We start from the raw sequence: 16,496 nt of genomic DNA, 5'->3' as shown, positions 1-16,496 counted from the left end.
TTTGGTTTTTCTATGTTTTAATGAGGGATTTTCCTATATTTTTAATTTGATTGTCAAACAGTTTCCATTTTAGTAACTAGATGGCGTATGGGTAGACAACTATCGGTAATACCAGAGAATACCATCAATAATTGCTACAAAACTGGGCAAAAGAATGTAAAACTTGATACATTTCAACAAAAAGGCGCAATAATATTCCAATGAATAGGATAATAAAGTTATTACAACGATGTTTTAGCTTAAATTCACGAAAGAAATAGCCCTATTTACCAATATTCACACTAAATGTCGCAGGAATTATACATTTTGGTTTTGACAACATCTTACGTGCACTTGTACAAGATAACGGATATTTAATGGCTAATATTTTACCAATAATGAATATCAAACACCCAAAAAACACAATTTGGAAAAAAATTATAAAAACCACACCAAAAGTAGAAGAAGTTTGAAAGTGACATGCCCGCCAAAACTCTTTCAGTTGTCAAGTTTCAGTTTGACAAATTTTTATTATGTCAGCGTGTTCCTAAACTATTACCAGTGTACTGGCCTAATCGCTTAGGCCAATGATTGCTTAGGTTTAAGATATTTTGATTTATGTCATACTTGACAGTACACTGATATTTTTTGGAAACACAGGCCATATGTAGTCAGTGATGCCAACCTGCAGATAATTTCAGATCGATTAGGAACCAATAGAAAATCTAGAAGTGTCTATCCTTACGCCATCTAGTTAAGATTGTTAAAATTAAAATTAAAAAATATAAATGAAAATCCCTCATTCCACGAAATTTATAGCATATTGCCTATGTAAGCGTAGTCCACAAGTTTAGCTATGAAATGAGAACTTTCTTAGCTTCATAGGATATTTACATGAGAAGTACTGGTCAGATTAGTGTAAAAGCCCGAGAAAAACTAAAATGGCTGCCATTTTACAACCGTGACGGAGAAAAAAATTTGAGAGCCAATTTGTCGATAAAATATGCCATAGATCATGACATTAAAGAATCGGACACCGGTGTCGGGACACATTGTATATTGACTTTAATACAGATTTAGCAGTTCCCACTACAGATTAAAGCATATATAAATAAGTCTATGGATAAAAGGTTGAAACCATCTGGCAACACTGATTTAGTCAGTCAGAAGTATGGAGTGTAGATGGAGGAGAACTATCTCTGTATGTAAAAGTGTCCGCTGAAATGCGTTAAACTAGGGTGGCGCTACAGTAGCAACAGGGTAAATTTTAAATCATTTAGCAGCTTTTATGTCAGCTTTTTTAGGTTATATTTTAATATACTTCAATTCCATACCCTTTGCTGCAGCTAGCGCCACCCTTGGAGGATTTTTCAACGGTTATTTACTGCGTACAGCTGGACACATTTTCAAATATCCCCCATTTAAGATAGTTCTCCTCCATCTACCCTCCATAGTCAGAAGCATTGAGGTACTATAGACTGGAGTCTGGAGAGAGCCTTATATACAGTGTGTCAAAAAAGTCATGAAATTAAAAAGTGGCAACATCGTAGTGTCATCCCTTTTTTCGATTGGTTTGAAAGGGATGACACTACGATGTTGCCACTTTTTAATTTCATGACGTTTTTGACAGACTGTAGGTGTATTTAAAGCGTCAAAAGCGTGTAATGTTATGTCCTACTTACTAGGACATAACAAAGGAGTCGGTCTGCATATTTCATGTAATTAAAGTGTTAATAAAGGTTTTTAGTGTTTTCAATCGGTATTTTTGTAAGCTAAAAAGATAATTTGTAAGTTTAATACTCCCTAATTCGTGCTATATAATGCATTAGTGCTAAAAATGTCACATCAATTAACAATTTGGATACAAACATTGCATAGCTTTTTACATGTTTATGGATTCTCATTACTTGAACTATAGTTTATCGATATCATAAACTAAATGACTTTATTTTCTGGATTGTAATGCTCGATCGGATTGTAATGATCGACGAATAGAAATATTCAAGAAAATAAACGCACACTACTTGTATGAAAATAAGCACAAAATGGCCACGCGATGATGGGCTAAGGTTAGAATTCGACAAGGCTGTTTATGAACGTGGCAAGAAAAGGAACTAACGCTTCTATCCATTAATCTATAAATGCTTCTATCATACAAAAACGTCATTTTTGACAGTTCTCCTTTACCAGCAGCGCACATTGACTGATATTGACACATTCAATTAAAGCCTTGTCCAACTGTACATCTAAAAGACATAACAGGCGGGAAAATTTTCTAATATATTATTTTCTTTGTATTTTCACAGAGAACGCTTATTACATTTTAAATATTGTCACCTTGCACATTTTTATCTCGAATTAATAAACTTCTCATATTTTTTATTTAATTAAAAAAAATCCCGCCTGCCATGACTTTCTTGACATACTGTAATCTATGGTAGGGTTGTTGAGGAAGTGATTATGAGGAAGAGGAGGAGAAAGAGGAATTGTCACGTGCAAATTTAGAGGATGCGGATGAGGAATGGGATGATAGGAAATTATATATACTAGCGGACCCAAACCAAAAGCCTTTGTCCAGTCTGTACATATCTAGGTACATATATTACACAAAAAAAATAATTAAAAGGGCATTTCCCAGTGGACCAAACTATGAATCTAAACCAGTCTCAAAACACACACAATAAAGAATCATCAAAATCGGTCCAGCAGATAAGGAGGTGCTCAGTAACATACACAACACACGCACAAAAAATAATCGGCCAAGTGCGAGTCGGACTTGCGCACGAAGGGTTCCGTACCGTTCTAGAAAAAAATAGGCCAAAAATTGTGTTTTTTGTATGGGAGCCCCCCTAATTTTTTATTTTATTTTAATATTTTTATTAATCATTAAAGTACATATACAATTAAAGACTTTGTGAAAATTTTACCTGTTGCCATTATTGATTACGAGCAAAAAAGGCCAAAAAAATCAAGTTTGTTGTATGGGAGCCCCCCTTAAATATTAATTTAATGTTGTTGTTATAGCGGAAACAAAAATACACAATCTGTAAAAATTTTAGAAGGCTAGCTATAGCTGTTCTTGAGATACAGCCTGGAGACAGACTCAGTAATAGGGACTCTCTTACTGAGACTGAAATGTCTGTCCGTCTATCCTCCGTCTGTTTATCCTTTGGGTACGGAACCCTAAAAAGATGAGTAAATGATACAATTCTCGCGCTCTGGTGTGTGCGTTGCCATGATTGGATACGCGACGCGCATGCGCAGTGAAATTCCTCATAAATTCCTTTTAAATTTTCGCTTCCTTTTTTTTATTTATGAGGATACGGTAACGGTTGAGGAACCCAAAATATTGAGGAACTTCCTCATTATGAGGAAGCGGAAGAGGAATCCTCAACAACCCTAATGTATGGTTTTAATCGTTTTTAAGAGAGAGTCCTCTTAAAAAACGTCGTTTTTCCATACAAACGCTGTCCCCTGTTTCCTCCCTGGATAATGCCGGTAGAGTTATGATTTTTTTCCTGTTCATATCTATGGCCACTATTAGCATGTCCCTATGTTTTCTTTTTTTTCATATTTTTATTATTAAAAAAGATAAGAACATCCAAAAACCCAAAAAAATGGCAAGATTTTCTCTGTGTTCAAACACCCAGAAAACAAAACTGGCTAAAATATACAAAAAAAATAAAACATAGGGACACAGCTCAAGCCTTGCTTTCATTTTAAACTAGCTGTCCCGGTAAACTTCGTGTCACTTTAAAACCTTCCCTGGACTTCTACGAATATTTTAAGACTAAAATCAGCCCAAACCGTTCAGCCGTTTTCGAGTTTTAGCGCGACTAACACATTTGAATATCCATTTTTATACATATAGATTTAAAAAAAAATTGAAAATCGGTCCACAAACGGCGGAGTAGTGGTCTAACATACAAAAAAAAAATATATCCACAGCCGAATATATAACCTCCTCGCTTTTTGGAAGTCGGTTAAAAAGTACTTAAATCAGTTAAGTTTTGGAGAAGGAATCAGCGGACAACGAATCGAAGATTTTCTGTTCTTTTATTAGAACTTTTGCCGTGTTGTCTCTATTGCGCTCTGCGGTGGGAGACTTGAGATTGGTGAGACAGCGATACATTCTCAAATACCCATTTTCAATTTCTCTCGCCCCTGTGTATCCTCTTAACGCTAAATGGAACGCGGGGATAATGTCAAAAGAGTGTTGCTGCTGCTAAAAAAAGTTTCGCCAAGTTGGGCTTTGACATTTCACATTCGTGACGGACTATAGATTATAAAAGATATTTTATTCTGTGATCGCGTGTTGCGTCCTTCGATGAGCATTTTATCATAAAATTTATTTAAAAAATGGAAAGGACCTAAATTAGCTAAAATAATTAGTTGCTGTTCATACGCTAAACTCTATATTCGGATAATAATATCGAAACTACATAGGATTTATAATAATCTATCGTAACTAACGGTGTACTGTGAAGTCGCCCAATATGGAAAAGAAATTTTAATTCGGTACATAATAATTGCGTGGCTACAGTTGTTGTGATAAAATCTGTTTCCAGTGAAGCACGGCACCTTATTCTATGTGAAACCTATACAGTATACTATGTTAAGTTCGCGAATACGAAGACAGTAACGGTTGAATCAGCTTTCGGCTTTTTGGTGTCGACTCAGTTAAGTAGAAGTATGTAAATAAACATGAACGAAATAGGCTTAAAGATTGTGGAATCTCAGTTGAATGTGTCAGAAACCGGTGTACCCTCCGCACCCGAGAATGGGACCGAAAACGAGGCGGATCCTTTGTCAATGGGCACTGAAAACGTACCCTCAAACGAGCAAGAAGCAACGATCCAGGGTGACAAACGCGAGGATGACTGTGATGATAATGCCAAAGAAGAACCAATAAATGAGGTACAGGAAGGGGAGGTTGCTTCCCAACAGGCTGACATAGAAAAAGGTATGAAAGTGTCCATACAAAATGTCATATACAAACATTACCATACTGTGGAAATCCTTGGAATTCGGCGGGTACTTTAATGGCTAAGCAAAACAGTATAGACAAAATAATTCTATTGGTCTTGTCAAATATTATGTGTAATATATTTTTGTCTTGGGCTCATTTGCAAAAGTAATAGGTTAGAGAGAAAACCTATCAAGACTATTATAAAAAAGTTCATTCAGTTACCATTATTGCTACCAGTACAATATAGAAATACAACAAATCTTTCCTGATTAAATTTTTTTATGATACTTTTAAAACTTAAATTTTGTAAGTATTAATACTACAAAGGTCCACATTAATCTTGTAGTAAAACCAATCCCGTTTAGTAGAACATCTGCATAAACTTAGCTGTAAGCGTACAAGATTTTTTAAGTGTAAAAGTTTTATAAACTTGCTGTTATATTTATATTGACTTAAATAATTTAAAATTTTCAGAGGACCCCAAGGAAGCAAGACTTGAAACAATAAATGAGCCAGCTACTTCATTTATAGAGGAAGAAAGAATTGTTGAGGAGGTTAAAGAAGAAACTGAGGTTGAGGAGGAAAACGTTATGAGAGTAGAAGAAGAATTGAAAGTTGCCAAAGCTGAACCTATGGAGACTGAAGCGGAAGTATTGGAAATTCCAGACAAAATAGAAAAAAACAAGAACAGTCTACCTGTTAATGGTGATATTTGCAAGGTGCTTAAAGTATATGTGATAGCTTGATTTATTTTAATTGTTAAATTCGGGAATATTTAATTTTCACATAAAAACCTTGTAGCCACTGAAATTCAATGCGGAAGCCCTATGCTAGCATCATAAAACATTAGCTTATTATTTATTGTATGCTTTTAGTTGTAATCTTAATAAGAACATGTTAGTCATTTACACAAATTTTACAGGAGGAGCAGGCTAGTAAAAGGAGGCCTAGTCAAGACATTGACACTGAGTCTCCATTGAAGAAACTATGCCAGGAGGTTGAAAAGACATTCCCCCAACATGATTCTATGGTCAGTGATTACATACAGACGGCCACCAAGAACAATGTTGATGAAATACAGAGGCACACGGAGCAGCTGCTGTCTGAAATACAAACACTGCGAGAACTAGCACAGAAAAAGGAACATGAGTGGAACAATATTTTACACTTGAAGAAAGTGAAAGAGGAAATTCTTCTGAGGCTGTTGAGAAGAAAACAAGTGATATCCTTTGAAAAGAGTGCCGACGTGAATGGCGCGGAACGCACAGATCCGTTTGACTATTTGAACCAAGCAAAAAACCTGGCCATCGACAAAAGTGACGAAATTTCAGGTCTCGTTATAAAGCCACCGGGCCCAGTGATGAATCCCATGATGCAACCCCAGGTTATGCCTGTTACGTCACACTTTAACCCCCTATCGGGACTTCCTCCGCCGTACGACAAGGCTCATATGCAGGGCATGCCTAAACCTGTTTTCCCTCAAATGATGATGCCCGGACCCATGCCAGGTTTCCCGAGAGATATGAACGGACAGCTCCCGACGAGTTTCGGTTTACCAATGGGCCGTCAAGGTCCCACAAAAGATGTTAAGTCAATAATAGCAGACTACAGACAGAGGAATCCAGATATCACTCCAAGAAGGGGGAGACGGATGAAGTCGATGGTCAATCCCAGCATGATGAACACACCCAGGCCCATCGCTCCCAAGATGGACAACATGAACAACTTGGGCAATATCAACATGTTATTTAATAACTTGGATATGGTAAGTCCCACTTGTCTCTTACAGAAACAAAAAACAAAAATTGTGTACATGCACAAATTATATGATTTAAATACAAATATATCTACTCCCTACGAATAATAAAAACTAAGGAATCGTAACTCCCATACTATTACCGTTTTGGTTCCTTTTGATTTGTCATGTAACATCAGCCTAGTACCGCTCAAGGTCACCTAAATATTGCAAATGTATTGAAATGTGTACCTAAGGTACACTTTTTTGACAAGTATTGTGGAGCATGTTTTTTGACAGAGTTACTTTTCCTTAGTTTTTATTATTCATAGCCTACTCTTGTATGTTTGAAATACAAATATTTTAACTCTCGTGACTTCAATTGTACACTTCAAACATTTGTGTATGTTTTTGTTGTTTAAAAAAATATGTGCATTTTAATTTATGCACTATTTTTACTATTGTATTCAGATTTGCTATTTTATATTGTACCTGGAATATGATTTTTTTGGGGTCATATATCACAAGGGGTTCATGTTATCGGCCAAAAGTTGAGAAACCCTGCTATAGTAGAGCTCACTAGAGCATAGTTTATTTAATCTTAGAACAAAAACCACTCAAACCTTTTCATGAGTATTCCTTTAGCATCTCGGTTCTTGACATTAGTGCGGCCTTGATCTCTCACGCGGCCTTCGCCTCATTCACAATTATACATATTGAGCTCATGAAATTGATGCAATTGAATGCTGTACAGTGTACATACCTATTTTTATAAATAAGGTTGGTGCATGTTGCTGTGGACAATCATTTTAATTTCAATGACAATATTTTGATTTTTATTGATAATTATTATGTTTGAGGTGAAGACTATATTTGAACTACTAATACTCACTGTTGCTTACTAATAGGAAATTTATAAATGGTTTAATATGAAAGTTTGTCTGTCTGTCTACTTATTAGTATGGATGCAGGCTACTACTATGGCTGAACTTTCTAATGTTTCAGAACCAGAAAGCCATGTTGGAGAGACTGCAACAGATCCAAGCGGGCGGCCTACCCAATGGGCTCTCCTTCAAGGATGTTCTTGTACAATTTGCCAACATGCAGCAGAACAATAGCAGTATGATACCCAACAGGCCACCAGAGACGATGACGAACAGGCCGGAGCACCATATACGACCGGAGAGACCGGAGAGAAGGCGACCGGACAGGCAGGAGGAGCACAATATACCGATCAAGCAGGTAGAGCGGATGGCGTCCTCCAGTCCGAGACTGCCGCCCCCCCCGCCCTACCCCGAGATATCGCTCCTCCCCGTCACCACCGGCCAGGAGACACCGTCGCAGAGCCAACAAAACTCTCTTCTCCACGGAATACTAACTAAGGTACATAGTGGCACGTTCGGTTTCATGTTGCTTTGCCATATTTTTTTTGTTTCATTATGATTGGCTTGCATATTGGGTCCCACGGTGTGCTTTTTTGCGATTGGCCGCTTGCAAATGTGTGCGTCGATCTGTTCTAAACTTGAAGCTTGAATGAGTGTTGCCAACATTCCAGCAGGCGCCCCCCGCGCCTCAGAGTTGCTCACCGACGTTGGCTAAACTGCTCACGTCGCCGGAACGAAAACAGAGCGCACCGCTGACATTCGGTCAGGCCAAGGTATCACCTCAATGTACCAACGTTTGCCTAATTGGTGTGTTGATTGGCCTCCGTTTGATCAAAATTCTAAATTTAGTTTTTAAGTTTGCTCCGAAGAGATTTGGGGTATTCGATATTTCGTTACTCACCAACTACTGTTAAAGTTATGTCATCACTTTCGTTGCTTGTATAAATGCAAGCGAAGGAATGATATTTTGACAACACTAACGGGCATTGGTGAAATTTAGAAACACATTCACAATAATTTCGAAAGATGGTCCCCTGAAGTTATGTTTAACGAGAATGGCAATGCTCATTGACGAAATTATAGCACTTCATTCTCATTTCATTTATATTGCAATACGAGAGCTAAAGTAAATAGCTGGTTCCTAGGTATTTTGATGAATAAGTGTCGCTAGCTGCGGAGAGTGTTTTATAGAAAATAGAAATACATAGAAACCAGTAGTGTCGCGACGACACGTCGTCTGCAGTTGTCGTGTGTCGCTCGGTTCCAACTTGTACATTTAAGTAGTGCAAACTATAGTTTGCTAATTTATAACTGTTCTAACACGGGGAACGAAATTTTTGCTTGGCTTTCTAGAGCAAAGCGTTCGCTTTAAAACTTAATTGACGGGAAAAAAAATTATATCTGTTTATTTTAGAGGTTTAGATGTTAATTAGTGTTGTTTGTATACAGAGTTGCGGCGAGATAACCATCACGCCGGTGCAGCCCGCGCAGCCTGAACCGCAGCCAGAGAAACCTGAAGTTGTGCACTTGGTGAGTATACCAATATCATATTATTATACGTGTGCTAGAAAGAGACGGACGATGAGTCAATATACTAATTACTAATAACCAGTAGTCTTACTCCCGAAGGCCGAAACTGTAGGCCTACTAGGAAATCGTTTTGAGACTCGTACAATCGGACGAGAATTCCGCGTCCTGCTCTAACAACGTCATTTCACGTTTGTTAGAGTAGGACGCAACATTCTCGTACGATTATTTGAGTCTCAAAACCGTTTCGTGGTACGGGCCCTGATACGATTTTGATTTACGAGTCTGATTAGTTTCAAATTGAGCTGCAGCAAGATCGTCCGCTAGTATATATGTCGGAAGTAACAAAAACTATTGAGATCGAGCTGATTCGATTCTGATTCTGTCGGGAGTAAGGCAGCAGGTCAGCCTGAAATCGAAATATTGAGCTAAATTGATATTGTGGTACATATTTACAATTTCGTGCATTAACTCGTAGGTTTTTGTCAATTTCTCTTGTGCTATTATACACCAATGATGAAATACTCAAACCAGATATGTTACTACCGCGCGCGTTGTGAAGCTTCAAATACAGCCCAATTGGGCCGTCTGTTGTTTAGTCTGCATCAAGCGCAGTCACGAATGTGCCGCGTCTTGTCTTATCTAAATAAATTGAAAATGACGTCGTGCGTGTATGTAAAAATGTACCAATTATGACTCGAAAGTAAACAAAACACATGGAATCTCTTACCACATGTCTTGATTGCAATAAATACCTCGATTATTTACATTTTCAATTATTTTTTCGAACAATCTGGAAAAAACCGAATTTTCGTTATAGCTCAGGCGAAGAAAGAGACAGCGATACGATTCGACGTTTAAAAATAGAACTGTCTCTTTTACGTAAATGGTTTTTCGTATCTTTTGTTTCACTCATCTGTCAAATTTGTCAATGTCTGCAATTTTGAATTTGAAAATTGTTCGGAAGAGATTTAAGCCGGAAAATAGTATGGACGTAACATATCTGTTTAAGTACAATATCATTGTTATACACAATAAGATAGTGCACAAGAGGAGGAGACAAACAGCGATGTTAGCGCGGAATCCACGATCGCAAACTTCTATAACGCCTTTGTAATAAGCTGCGAGCAATTAAAAAAACCTATGTATGCACCAGCAACCCCCTGTGTCTGAACTAGGGGTTAGAGTGGCTTTCAGCTTTCTACTATATTACGAGGGCTGCTATTTATGTATCCGGAATTAAAGAAAGAAACAAACATATATCATTTAATATGGTTTTATTGCTTTTCAAAATATTCGCCGCGATGATCGACACACTTTTTCATACGCTGGAACCAATTTTCATAGCACTTTTTCCATTCTGATTGAGGTATCTCCAAAACGTGCATTTTGAACGCATCAACAGCCTCTTCGCGGCTCGAAAAACGTTGACCACGTAATTTGTTCTTCGCGTATGGAAATAAAAAGAAATCGTTAGGTGCCAAATCAGGGCTGTACGGCGGATGACCAGTCAATTCGATCTTTTGACCCTCCAAAAACTGAGTTGTTTCAGCTGAGGTGTGACAGCTAGCATTGTCGTGATGTAATATTATTCTGCGTTGTCGGTTGTCCTTTCTTATTTCTTCAAAGACTTCTGGTAAACAAATGGTCGTATACCATTCAGAATTAACCGTTTTACGATTATTTAATGGCACTGTAGCCACATGTCCATTAATTCCAAAAAAACAGGCGACCATTTGCTTCAAAGTACTTTTTGCACGAGTAACTTTTGTTGGTTTCGGCTCATCTTGGAACACCCACACCGTTGACTGTTGTTTAGTTTCGGGGTCATATGCATAGATCCAAGATTCATCACCTGTGTAGATATTATAAACGGCTTTTGACGTACCACGGTTGTATTTTTTTATCATTTTTTTGCACCAATCGACACGAGCCCGTTTTTGATCGATTGTCAAGTTGTGCGGAATCCAACGTGAACATATTATTTTTACAGCCAAATGTTCGTGTAATATCTTATGTATGCTCGTCATACTTATGCCTAAGGACGCCTCTATCTCGCGATATGTAACATGACGATCACGCATTATTAGTTCCCGCACAGCATCTATATTTTGTGGGACAACAGCTGTTTTTGGGCGACCTTCTTTATTTTCATCCGTGAGCATAGACCGCCCACGATTAAACTCACTGTACCAGTGATAAACAGTGGTTTTTGATGGTGCTTCATCTCCAAAAGTTGCGGTGAGTTGAATAAAGCACTGTTGTTGATTTAGCCCACGCCGAAAATCGTAGTAAATCATTGCACGAAAATGTTCACGCGTTAAATCCATGGCAAATGAAGACACGCAATTTTCAAAATGACGCCACAATGGAAAAATAATTGACAGTCACATGAAACAAAATGTATTCTTCAACCAAAGAGTTCTATTTTCAAATGTTGTAATTACTTTTTAAATATTGTTCTTGTAAGTGGCCAGTTCCGGATACATAAATAGCAGCCCTCGTATGCAACGCTGTAGTCTCGTTCTATGCGTAACTACAAGTATAGCCTTTTTTATTATGTGTAGGAGGAGGAGGAGAGTGGCGCGTCGGAGGAGAGCGGCGGGTCGGGCGGGGGCGGAGCTAACGCGGGGGTCGGGGCCGGGGGCGGGCGGCTCGTGATCGACGAGGGCGGGGACGACGCCCCCACGTGCCAGGGCTGCCGCGCCCGCACCGCCAAGTTCGTGTGCGCCGGCTGCGCCAACCAGTGGTACTGCTCGCGCGACTGTCAGGTACGAGATATTACATCAAGTAATGTAGATTTAAAGTGCGCGTCTACCGGATCGGAATCGGAGCGGACGGATTTGTTGCTTTGTATTAGAGATGTGCCGATCATGACTTTGGCCGACTAGCCGATTAGTCGGCTGCAAAGAAGCCGACTAATTGGCCGACGAGTCGGCCAAGCCGATCATGGTTTCCGTAACACTTTTTTACTGCTGTTTCGCCGGTAAGTCGCACACGCCACCTGCAAACGTGTCGAATCGTGTTATGTTTACTTCGCGTACGTTATTTTATTTTGTTTCTATGATACAGTAATAATTGATGGTTTTCATCAAAATAATATTTCATGTAAATACATGAAATCTCGATTTAATAATACATACTTAATTTGTTGTAAAATGATATTTATAAAAATAATGTCATTACTAGCAAGTTATTTCAGAAAAGCTTCATTTAATTTTGAAATGACGAAAATTATGAAATGTTCATATCATACTGATTGAGTGTGATATGAACATTTAATAGCTAAAAAGTAAAAAGACGATTAGTCGGCGCTTTTTGCCGACTAGTCGCCGACTACAAAAGTGGCCGGATGCCGGGGCCGGACCGACTAGTCGGCACTTCTCTATTTTGTATTGATTTGTAATTTGTATGGTACTGCGTGTACTGGAACGTCATTTCTGCGCCTGACGAATTATAAATGACGACGCTCCGTTCGCACCCGCTCCGATTCCGACCCGGTGGACGCGCAGCTTTAGAGCGCGCGGCAGAGTAGAAAATTTTATTGATGTCGCCACCTGTCGTCGGTATCCGTCGACGAGTCGACGTCAGCCGACAAGAAATAGTATCGCTCGTGTATAAGCAATCGGCTAGCTCTTAAGCGTTGCGACGAATGTGTTTTCAAAAAAACAAAAATCGCAGCGCTGAGCGAGGTCAGGCAAATGAAGTAATTTTCAGAAACCACCACCTCGGTGTCAATGGAACGTGATGTGGTTATGCACTTTAAAATAAACCCTTTAAAATTGTGCGAAGTTGGGGTACTTCAAATACCGTATAAATATTCCACGACGGATGTACAGGCCAAAGGGCATAGCTAACTCGACGCTTCGTTATTTATTTACTAGATGTTGAAATTGAATGCGTTGAAATTGGTTTATCGCTCGATTAACCTTACATTTTTCCAAGATAAAAACTATCAAAAGATTTTATATAGGGACTTAAAATACGCCTATATAAAACTGTCAAAATTGGGTCTAAGGTTTAACCACAGACATAGATCAAGATAGGTACCGCATTCTGCATGTCGCTCCATTTCTATGAAAACGAGCGTGCCATTTTTTTATAGCTACTGTGATGTACCGATGATAAGAAAAGTGCCCATTATCTAATCCACCGTTTCTATTTCAATTTCTACAGCTCAATACACTTTTAGGCATTTAGGCATTTTAAAAATAGCGATTGAGGTCCGATTCCTATAGCAGACTAAAGAACAGACTTTCGAAAGACGAGCATTGCTCGTCGTTTGGGAGCGCGATATGGCACGCGAAGTACATACACATGTGGTATCTATCATGATCTATGTCTGTGGGTTTAACCGTAAAGAGTACAGACTTATAATACTAGTATAAATACTATAATAGACCTGCCCTAGTGTAGACAACTAAAATAATAAACATTTTAATTTGATATATTACTGATAAACTCAAAAGGTCTCTCTTATTACCAAAATCCGCTAGACCCTAGCTACCAGGGTCATGGAGATAACCGGCCAAGATAAACACCCTTTAGATAACAAATATTTTACATTAAAATAACGAAACTACCATAAAAATCCTATAAGAATGAATATAGACTCAATTATTGTTGTTTCCAAGTTCGGTTACGACAAAGTAAACTTTTAATGTTCGTTTGTTGATCTATTTATTGGGTGAGCATGTAGAAAGTTCTGTATGCGGTCTTTTGCCAGTCGATTCGGTTATCCGTTCCACTCAATTACGAGAGAATAGGTTATGTTATGGTTTTGAATAATTTTTACTCTTATGTTATGTGAGGGAACAGTAATAACTAATAAGTATTGACCGACACGACTGATGAAAGGTCAGGCACAGGACCGACTTTTTACGTGCCCGTCCTTTACTTTTCAGACAATCAGGTGATCGGCCTGCATTGTCCTTATGGGGGTAAATAAATATAAACATTTAAACTTTTTGGTAATCATATTGTGTTTGAATTTCAGGTGGCGGCGTGGGACGACCACTCGGAGATGTGCTCGGGCTGAGCTCGCTGTAGTCTGTTGCCTTATACACGTTACACGTAGGTGAATCTCCTAGTTAGCTCGCACGAGTGGAGTCATCTTTGGACTGAATCTAGCTTATATTTTATACATAAATTTCATCATGGTTTACACCTTCAAGAAAGGTAAAAAGCATCTTAAAATGTAAAACTTATTTAATGTTTAAAGCCAACCTCATATCAATATCAAAAAGGAATTTAAATATGATGTACAGTAAAATTAATGCACAGGTTTTGACAATCGTCTGCGGACAGACAATCTGCAAATTGCATTCTAACCCATTTTTCTTGTGCAAGATGGTTAAATATAATTTATATCGATTGAAGTATGTATATTCTTGTTTATGGACGCATGAAAATATTTCGTGACGTATACGTTGTTTCTTTTTTTAATTCAAATTGCGCAAACGCTCTCAAAAAAAAAACTAAATTCTATGTTTCGTAAATTCTGCTTTGTATGAAATAGTAAGGTTAGGTAGTAGTACTACTTAGTACTTACTAGGCGCGCCGCGCGCTATATTAGGAGATGACTTCACTCGACATTTAGATGTAGTTGTAATCGGTGATCATAAATTCTCTAAGCTAAATTTTGTGTTCCTATTTTATATTATTATGTTCGATTTTTGAAATTGACATTTTTGGCAAAGACATTTGTGTATAACTCATAAAGTTAATATACCTAGCGGAATAGATAAACAAAGGCCTGAGCGAGCGAGATGTCACTATCAGTAACACTGCGTGGTAAAAAGAGACGTGTGATATATGACAGCGGAACTCTTTTTTTGACGTCCAGTCGGCACGTGCCGCACATTGACAATTTAATCTCATAGAATTCATATTCAATCGTGCTTGTGTAAGTGTATACGTACTCATATTTTTCACACAGATGAAAACCAATTTCGGTTTCGTTTGACAGCTCGAGATTGTTGCTCTATTCCGCTAGGTATATTAACTTTATGTTATAACTACGATTTTAGAAAGTATAACGACTCTCGTACACCGACGTTGCGAAACGCGAAACAACTGCGAAACTTGTGCGAAACTGTAATAGAGCGAGATGCAATATAACGCATTGTCGTGTGGCGGGTGAGACAGTAAATCGGTTCGCCGCTGTTTCGCAGTTCGCATCGCCGGTGGACTAGAGTAAGTAAGGTACAGAACTATTAAACTTTTCTAAATGTGCCTACGAAACAATAAAGATTTTTTTGCCCGGCCTCAAAATTATAAAACAAAATTCGTTAAAACTAGTTTTCAATCACTCCTTATTTTACATTTATACACCTCGTTTACACATTATATTTACTCGATTTTTGTAAATACTTTTGAAATGAACTCTTTCATAATAATTTTTTGTAAACAGTTTTTAGTCCGGTGTAATATTCCTAATCGGAATTAAGTATTTAAGAGACGTATACCGTTCTGAATTAATTGCATATATCCAACCGTAAATATAGATCATTCAGAGATGTATAGAATAACTGACCACAAAAATATCGATTATATGTTAATATAGATATACGGCCTTCTCGATATCACTCTCTAACCCCCTTACTAAAAATATATTTACGTCGCGTTTAAAGGTGATCGCAGCACGCACGCACCGAACGCGCCGCATTTTACAATTCGTTGTATAAAATGGTGTAAAACCTCGCACATTCGTCCGCACCGTACGCGCCGCATTTCGTGTACTATGCGGCGCGTTCGACGCGTACGGTGTTGACAAATGCCATCAGCTTAAGTTTACGAAGTCTGCATCACCTTGCCTAAAAAGACAGTTTACTTTGAATACGCTGCGTAAAAATATTTATTAGTAGGAATATTTCTTAAACTCCATATAAAGTATTACCCTGACAAAAATATAGTGTGCCTTTTTTATTATTAAGAAATGTCACAAATAATTCAGAACGTATATATTTATATAAATTATGTATAAACTTAAACGCTCTGCTGTGTTGCTATACTTCAATAAATAACTTGTTTTCTACTTTTAAATAATACGGTTGCAATATTTTTTGCATAATATTTTTTAACTTACCTACTATTAGGGTTGTGCCAACAAACTAGTTTGAGATGTCACAAAATAATTTAAAAACTTTCTTTTGTAAACTCCTAGCTTTAAGATCTTTCTTAATTGTGCCATTACTTTTTTTATTTATAGATTATAAAGATCGGCTTGTATAAAGATGTATAAAGATCGTTTTGTTGACGGTACTATAAGGCTCAAGTCACACTGGGGCAGAATCGACGCGTCGCTTCGACTCTGTGCCAATGTGGATTGAGCCTAAGTCTCCTTGCAGTGTATTATATTAGCGCAGATGCCAAAATTGACATTTAAAAATAACAGAATAGC

The 16,496-nt window shown here is 37.9% G+C and overlaps 1 protein-coding gene across 1 annotated transcript; it reads left to right on the top strand.

Annotated features, from left to right (window-relative positions):
• Positions 1–4,296: 4,296 nt before the first annotated feature.
• LOC121732897 lies at positions 4,297–14,854 on the top strand. Its single transcript, XM_042122923.1, has 8 exons — positions 4,297–4,942; positions 5,423–5,667; positions 5,871–6,713; positions 7,689–8,066; positions 8,239–8,340; positions 9,017–9,097; positions 11,662–11,865; positions 14,091–14,854. The coding sequence occupies exons 1-8, from the start codon at positions 4,684–4,686 to the stop codon at positions 14,130–14,132; spliced, it is 2,154 nt and encodes a 717-aa protein (XP_041978857.1). The 5' UTR covers positions 4,297–4,683; the 3' UTR covers positions 14,133–14,854.
• The last annotated feature ends 1,642 nt before the right edge of the window (positions 14,855–16,496 follow it).

The sequence above is a fragment of the Aricia agestis genome, chromosome 13 (genome assembly GCF_905147365.1).
Source record: "Aricia agestis chromosome 13, ilAriAges1.1, whole genome shotgun sequence".
NCBI lineage: Eukaryota > Metazoa > Arthropoda > Insecta > Lepidoptera > Lycaenidae > Aricia > Aricia agestis.
Note: the sequence above shows the minus strand (reverse complement) of the source record. Positions and strands in the feature narration are given on the sequence as shown.

What these genes read in the sequence shown, in the direction of transcription:
- LOC121732897 (XM_042122923.1), top strand. Translation starts at nt 4,684, where the DNA reads ATGAACGAAATAGGCTTAAAGATTGTGGAATCTCAGTTGAATGTGTCA. An exon ending in ACAGGCTGACATAGAAAAAG is followed by an intron (nt 4,943 to 5,422) that starts GTATGAAAGTGT and finishes TAAAATTTTCAG; the next exon opens with AGGACCCCAAGGAAGCAAGA. An exon ending in TTAATGGTGATATTTGCAAG is followed by an intron (nt 5,668 to 5,870) that starts GTGCTTAAAGTA and finishes CAAATTTTACAG; the next exon opens with GAGGAGCAGGCTAGTAAAAG.